At 46.5% G+C, this 7,674-nt stretch overlaps 1 protein-coding gene across 5 annotated transcripts in view; it reads left to right on the forward strand.

Annotated features, from left to right (window-relative positions):
* The first annotated feature begins 43 nt into the window (after window positions 1–43).
* Window positions 44–7,674, forward strand: part of PRPSAP2 (phosphoribosyl pyrophosphate synthetase-associated protein 2) — a 23,208-nt gene continuing 15,577 nt past the window's right edge. Inside the window, exons 1-5 of one of the 5 annotated variants that reach the window (XM_010842909.1) lie at window positions 44–1,517; window positions 4,311–4,405; window positions 4,628–4,778; window positions 5,642–5,694; window positions 6,213–6,279. In XM_010842909.1, coding sequence (XP_010841211.1) covers window positions 4,660–4,778; window positions 5,642–5,694; window positions 6,213–6,279 — 239 coding nt within the window. In that variant the 5' untranslated portion in view covers window positions 44–1,517; window positions 4,311–4,405; window positions 4,628–4,659. Of the gene's footprint in view, window positions 1,518–3,537; window positions 4,129–4,173; window positions 4,406–4,627; window positions 4,779–5,146; window positions 5,251–5,641; window positions 5,695–6,212; window positions 6,280–7,674 lie in introns of those variants that run through there. The other 4 variants (XM_010842910.1, XM_010842908.1, XM_010842911.1 and 1 more) reach the window with 4 other exon arrangements.

Here is a 7,674-nt window from a genome sequence, read left to right on the forward strand (position 1 = left end):
GGTCCGCGGGCCTGGCGCGAGGCCGGTCCCGCTGGTCCGGAACCTGCGGCCGCGGGCGGAAGCGCGGTGCCGGGCCGGCCTCTGTCGCCCGGAAAGATGCTTTCTTCCGCGGCCGGGATGTGGCTGCGAGGCAGGCTTCTGCTGTTCAGGGTCCCCCCGCCTTCCCACCGCGACTGCACAGTGATGGTGCGGATTTTTCGCCCTTTTATTGACACTGACGCGGTTTGGGTGTGTAGCTTTTGCAAGGAGTAAGAAATTCAGGATGGAGATTTGGAGTGAGAAAGTATGATTTCTCATGTGTGAAGATGTTCCGTACACAAGTATAAGTGATTCGCCCACATTATTGAACCCCACAAAGTCCTGCCCGTCTTCTCCGTATTCCTGTCCCGACTTGGTCCATTGCCCTTATCACCCAGTTCAGCTTGGAGGAGATGTAGCTCGGCTCTGCACCCGCTTAACATAAGCACTTTCACACAGTCTCGGATATATACCGTTTTTTATTCTATTGAATGTATATTCAGAGTTTTACTTAATTACCCCCATTATGTAACTTTTCCATATGTTCACGGGTCGTCCTCCTAGAAAAAGCATGCAGTGGCCATCATTGAGCTTTTTCCTTCTTTCCCTACAATAAATTCTCCAAAGGGGAAATACCGAGTCATGTGTTCTTTCTTTGGCACGTGATAAAAATTGTTCTCCAAACAAGGCGAGTTTACTACAGACGTTTTTTTAACCTGGTGTTTGTCAGGTCCTACCCCCCTGTAACGCGGGGTGTTAGGTCACCCTCCTTGGTTTTGGGAGACAAGCTGAAGCTGACCTGGTGTCCTCTGCTTCCAGGAGGGCCACCTGAAGGAAGTATCTTCATCTCCAAGCCTCACCCTGCCCCCTAGCACTGTGTCTGAAAGGGGTCGACTTGTAGTGTAATACCTGCTTTATTGAGTTGTCATAAGAATTCAGAGCACTCAGAAAATGGTATTTAGCTGAAAGAAAACATTCTGATGGAGAGACAGCTGAGTGCCTGGGATCCCAGAGGCATGGGGACTTAATTACATCTAGGCTTTGCCCTTCTAATTCTTTCAGAATTCACATCCCCAAAATGTGAAGAACATCAGAATAAAAATAATAATTCTTTATGGTGCCTTTGAGCTTGCAAACTGCTTTCAACTCTGTGTGTTAATCAGTGCAGCTCAACGAGGTCAGGCTTTATTCCACCAACATGTGTTATCTGCAGACGTGTACTGAGCCTCTCCATCTGCCAGGTGCTGTTCTAGGCCCTGGGTACACAGCAGAGAACAGCATAGTGGAAAAAGTCTCTGTTGTCCTGAGCCTTAAATTTGCTGGGGAAGCTGTTTTTAGCAGGCTTCTATCTCTTGTCCTTAGGGGAAAGCCAAGAATGCGTAGGTGGTAACTGGGGAGACAAATTGGATATTGACACTGCGACTCCAGCGGCAGTGGAGGAGTGTGAATTTCTGATGGAGGGTGTTTACACACGTTGATGCCAGCCTTTCTCATCTGAGGTGTGGATGAGTTTTTTTTACGATGACTGCTAGCACTTACAGAGCAAGTGGTCTTTCAGTGAGGTTTGGTTCATGAGACTTAGCAGATTGCCCTGTCTCATTCAAAGAGAAGTACGACCCACTTTGTGTGAGGTGCTGAGATTCTGTGGAAAGGGTGTGTTTTCATGCGTTATATATAATTCTCACACATTCCAGAGTTAATTTAGGATAAATAAATGTAAGGGCAACTGAAGTTTATGGGAGGAGAAATGGGAATGTTGTCTTTACACTCTGTTAACACTAAAGCCTTGTGCTAATGAACTTTCTGCCCCTCCATCCCGGTGATTATCTTGCTTCTGAGGATTCTCTTTAAAACTCTTCCTGAAGCTTGGTAAAGGACACAATTTGAATTTACAATAGGAAAAGGAGAACTGAAACTAGCAGCTAGTTCTGTTGTTTGACAAGCTCTTGAGATGGACAGTCGGAGAACTTGGCTGTATTGATAACCTGTTCCCAATTTCCCTGCCTGTGGTATGTTGGGGTCTTAGGTTTCCACTATTGAAACCTGCTGCCTGGACTGGAACCCTAGAGAGCATGGTCAGTGATAAAGGACTTAAACCATGATCAGTAATGCCAGGCCCAGGCCAAGAGTGCCATCTTGAGATAGGCTGAGGACTGCCGAGGGGAGAAGGAATTTGAGGTTTCCCATAAATCTTCAAGGAAAGGAGAAGGCCCAGAGGTGGCAGCTGCCAGGAAAGCAATCATTGTGTATTCTGAGGAAGGATTGGAATGGCTGGGACATCCCTCGGTGTGAGCATTGGGTCCGGGCTATTCAGATGTCTGGAGTGGCTTGTTGGTAGGAATCCTAGAGATGGACTGAGTTACTTCTGAGGACTCTTCCTGCCCCTCAGATACTGTGATTCTCAGTATTACATGTCCACTCAAGAACACCCTTTTCCTTTAAGAAGCTTCTTATTTGAAGACTGGGGGATGTAAAAAGGTTGCCACCCCCATGCATATTACGTGCTTGTTCAGTAGATAGTGAACATATTACAAGCTGACTCCTCGTAGCTTCGATTTACCAAGGGTATCCTGTATGTGGGGCAGTGTGTTAAGTGCTGTACAGGAGCTCATCTTACAGTGACCCTGTAAGGTCATTATTCACAGTGGCATGGATGAGGGTGAGAGAGGTTAGTTTATGTGAGATCTTGCAGTAAGTTGAGGGCAAATAGGAGCTAAGATGCAAACCTGGATTGACTCTAAAGCCTGTGTTCATAACTACAGGAGGATGAGTTTTATTTTTGTTGTGGTTTCCTTTTCCAGACCTCTGTTCCTAAACACAGCCATAGAGGGGTTGAGAGGTGGTGTTAGAAGACAACCAGGATCTCCTCCAATTCTGAGTGTTGGGGGTTAAACAGTATTCTTTCTTTCATTTGCACCAGCCCCCCTGCCCAACGCTATGCTATAAAGCTGGGTCGGCATGCATTTTCTGTAGGGGGCCAGGTAATATTTTAGGTTTTGCAGCCCACACCTAACTCTACCATTGCATCCATGGACAGTTTGTAAACAGTGAGCATGGCTGTGTTCCAGTATAGTTTTATTTACAGAAATAACCTGTTTTGGCCTGCATGTACCTTGCTCATCCCTGCTCCAAAGCGGCTTTCCGCTATACACACCAGTGGTCCTTCTTGGTCTCCTTAGGGCTTTGGCCAGTTGTTCATATGTTTCTGTTTGTAATTAATAGGCCAAGTCCAGTGGGATGGCCCATGTTTCCCATTGTGGAAGGCCTCTGAAGAGGAAGTGTTTTCTCCTAGCCTGCTTGTGGGACCATGAGTCACCCACCTGTGCCCCCTTGGCTCCCCCTGGCAGTTACTGCAGAGGGAGACGCACGCACAGGGAGGCCTGTTTGGGTTGGTGACCTGCGAGTGCAGCCTGGCTGCACCAGGGAGCACTGGCAAAGTTAAAAAGTACAGGATGGGTCTATGCTTTCTCCTTGGGTTCTCAAATATATCGTTTCAAAATAAAGCAGATTAGAGATAGATTTGTATGATGGTCCCTTTTTATGTTACAAATGAATTTTTATACATTTTTTAAAAATGGGGATCACATGTGTGAATGTGTAAACAGCCCAATGGTATCTGTATCAAACCAGTAATAAGAACTATCTCTTCCTGGAGGTGGGTGGGAGGAGCCTGGGATCCGATCGGAGCTGGTGACCTTAGTCTAAACGCTCATGTTTCAGTTTTTTACAAGGAGAAGGTACTTGTGTAATTAAAATTTAAAAATAACAAATAAGATATGGGCTCCAGGCTTTTCCTCCCTCCACCAGCCTTCCAAGAGCATAAACATAACGGCTGCGTTAACGCGGCAGGCTTGCTCAAAAGACTCCTCCATCCCCCCAGGCCTCCTGGGCTGCTGATCCCGCACCCAGTCCTCTGCCTGCCTTTCTCCATCAGGACACTTGCCCCAGAGTGGAAGGAGGAGGAACATGTGGATGACTCTGAAGGCCTCTAGGCCAGGGTCTTTCTGTGTGCCCTGCTGCTGATCAGTTATGTGGCTGAGTCACTTTCCTTCAAGATTATTGTAATCTGCTCAACCTTGTGTTCCAGTTGAGGAAAGTACAGATGACCAGGTTAGGCTTAGACAGGACCCAGGACAGCTGCAAGGCCAGGAGCGGGGTAGGGGTGGGTGGTTTGGGGTAAACAGGTATTACAGGGAAAGCTGGGTGTGGATGGGTTATTTATTCATTGTTTAAGGATCAGTCAGTTCTTGTCCTTGCTAATGGCTCTGCCATTTTTCTGTGTGTTAATCCAGGAGGAATTTTGTTGTCAGAAACTAAAAGGAGGTTGTCGTAATTGACTTTAAGCAGCAAACAGTAAAACACTGAGCTCTTCAGCTCCACCTTTCTTGTAAGTTTATCATTTATTCCCAGTAGTCATGAAAATAATTGAGACATATGATGACATCTTTCCATAAATTCAAATAGACTCCCTACTTGTCCATATACACGTTCAATGTGAAAGACTCCATTATGGTAAAAACTAATTTCCTTCAGCTCATTTGCTGTTCAAGAATATTCAGGTGTATTTCATCTCATATGACCGTTTTTAACATATTTGGTATCTTTCTAGGCACTGAGAATTGGAAAACCAAGAAGGTTTTGATGTTTTGTGTGGCGCCACCTGAATCAGAAGCCAAGATGAACATAACCAAAGGGGGTCTGGTGTTGTTTTCAGCAAATTCAAATTCATCGTGTATGGAGCTTTCAAAGAAGATCGCTGAGTGAGTGTAATCACGCTGTTAAAGTCTGTGATTGTCCAGTGGTGGTTTACGTTTGATATGCATATTGGCGCTGGTGTTAACTTTGACAGCAGCTATTTTACAGTGAATCTGCATGTCATCCGTGCACCAAGGGTTCACCTTTTGTAAACTGTCATCACTCCTACACGTGGATTCAGGAGACATTTACCGGGGACTCCTGAGTGCCAGCGATTGTGTGAGGTGCTACATTTGTATAGAGCTATTTGAGTACAGAGAACAATGAAGGGTCTATGCTATATGTAGGTAGTTCACAGGTTACAGTTCAGTATAATTTTAGTAACTTATTAAATAAATACTGAACCCCTGCTGTGTACTATACTTTGATCTAGATACTGGGGTGTAAGAGTGAACAAGCCGGTCAGAATCCTTCCTTCTTTAGTGGAGGCGCCAGACAAGGAGGAAGTCAACAAACAGACAAACAGGATGACTTCAGGTAGTGATCTGCGCAGGAAAATCAGAGCGATGGGGCAGGTTGTGCCGCCTTAGCTCAGGTGCTCAGGTGCCTGTAAGCCTGTGGGTGGAATGTGAATTGAGAAACAGGAAATGGCAGCAAGTGGGGGTTGGGGCAGAGTCCTCCAGGCAGAAAGGAAAAGGCAGGAATGTGGCCGCGGAGTGCAGGGAGCCCCAGGACAGGATAGGTGTGGGGTGGAGGTGTGACGGGCTAGGTGACCAAACAGTTTGAGACCCACTTTAAATGTTATAATAGCAATATCTCTATTTTTTAAATTTGTTTTATTTTCATCAATTTCTAAACCATCTTAATAGTAAAGGTGTTGTATCTGTTTTATTACTGTTTCCGCTTTTTCCGTCTTTCTCTTCTCTAGGCGGCTGGGGGTGGAGATGGGCAAAGTGCAGGTTTATCAGGAGCCTGACCGAGGTGAGTGATCCTGTGCACTTGTGATGGCTTTTTGTGGTACCTGCCATTCTGGCCCGGCCTTCACCCTCCATAACTGAGCAGTCAGCCTCAGTGTCCAGTGAGTTCTGTCTGCAGGAAGGCAGACAGGGGTGGGCCATCATGGTGTTCCCACCCCAACTAATACCAGCTCCATAGAGAATCTGGGGCAGGTCACAGCCGGGGACTTAGAGGCTCGTCCTCAGACCTCACCCAAAGGCAGTTGCTGTCAGCTGACGGAAGCGTGAGCTTGGCCTGGGTTGAATCTGTCCCCTGAGGCAGAGTGCATGTGTCTGGCGTGGCCCTGGTGTCAGGTGGCATTTTCAAAGTGTGTTAATCACAGTGTGTTTGTTATCCTCCATGGAATCTAAAGCCTTGTAGTGAGTTTGTAACAGTTCCAGTTTCCATAGTTTATAACCTTGGGGAATGGTGCAGATTTTCTTATGTGTTTTTTTAAAATGATGTGCCTTGTTCACCCTTCTCGTTTCCCCTTTTCCTTCCAGAAACAAGAGTACAAATTCAAGAATCTGTGAGGGGAAAAGATGTTTTCATCATTCAGACTGTTTCAAAGTGAGTAGCTTATCCACCAGAAATGTTGTTGCTTTCTGGGTCTCTGTTTGGGCTTGAATGTCTAGTATAATAAGAGTTACCCAGACAAGAAGGACTAAGATTGTTTTAAAACTAGCTCGATCTTACTCAGCTGATCTTTCTGACATAGCTGCTGACTTTCCTGTGTCCTTTCGGTGTGGGAATAGCCGCGCGCTGGGGGAGAGGCATGGGACAGTGAGCACCTATGGCGTGCAATGTCAGGAGCCAGAGTCTCACAGAGCTTAGAGGGAAGCTCTTTTAGTTCCCAAAGAGAACAAGCAGCAGGAAAGGTGTTTGCTTAGTTGGGTTCTTAAAGCTTTTCCTGCAGATAATTTAAATGTGGTCACTGGGTGCTGTCCTGCCGCATCATAAGTTAAAGGAGAAGAGAGACAGTAGTGAAGGCAGGTGTGCCTCTGTCTGCCGTGATGTCTGGGAGCCGTGTGTTCTAGAAATTGTCGAGTCACAGGCGTGTGCGCTAGGGTAGAAGATTCAGTGCAGTGAGGTGTCTGTACCACTCCTTGATCAAACGCCACTCTGTCTACACATGTCCCTGAAGGCCTCTTAGATGAAAATTTTAACTCAGCAGTTTTTAATAATGTCTAGAAATGAGTTTGTATAGTACATCAGTTTTTAGCCTGGAGATTCCAAAAATTGCTTCATGCTAAATGTGCATTTATATGTAAAATAAGTGCCTCTTTTTACTAAAAGTATAAGAAAATTTTTAAGTGAAGAAAATTATGTCCATTGACTTAAGTTTTCTGTAATCCAGAGAACCTGCTCACCTGAAAGCTCCAGGCTTCCCATTGCTCTTTCATGCACTCTCTTATTCACAAACATGTGTCAGGTGTCTGCCATGTGTTAGCCATTGTTACAGGTGTGCAAGAGGCATAAAAGATTAGAATAGATCACAGATCCTGATCTTCATGGAACCTGGGTTCTGTGACATGCAAGTAACATAATGAACAAGTAGATTATCCAGTTTGTCAGGAGGTGATGAGGGCTCTGGGGAAAACCAGCACAGTGTGCAAGGAAGCTGGCGTGACGGTGGCAGGAGGCTGGAGTGAGGATCGATCGGTGGGTGACCTCTGACAAACACTGTAAGCTGGTGCCAGCTGGCAAGGGGGTCATTCCAGGCAGGAATGGGGGGCCCTAGACAGAGGGCCCTCAGGTGGCCATGAGGACTGGCATGGAGGAGGAGTAGGGTGCAGAGAGGGAGTGGGGTAGATCCAGAAGGAGCCTCAGGAGCCCTGTGGGGCCTTGGGCATCTGCCACGGGCCAAGTGGGAAACCACCCCTGGGTCCTGGGCAGAGAGTCTGTGATCTGACCATGACTCTAAGATCAGCCAGGTACTATTCAGAGAGTGGCTGCAGACTGCCA

The sequence above is a fragment of the Bison bison genome, unplaced genomic scaffold, assembly GCF_000754665.1.
Source record: "Bison bison bison isolate TAMUID 2011002044 unplaced genomic scaffold, Bison_UMD1.0 scf7180017864180, whole genome shotgun sequence".
Taxonomy (NCBI): domain Eukaryota; kingdom Metazoa; phylum Chordata; class Mammalia; order Artiodactyla; family Bovidae; genus Bison; species Bison bison.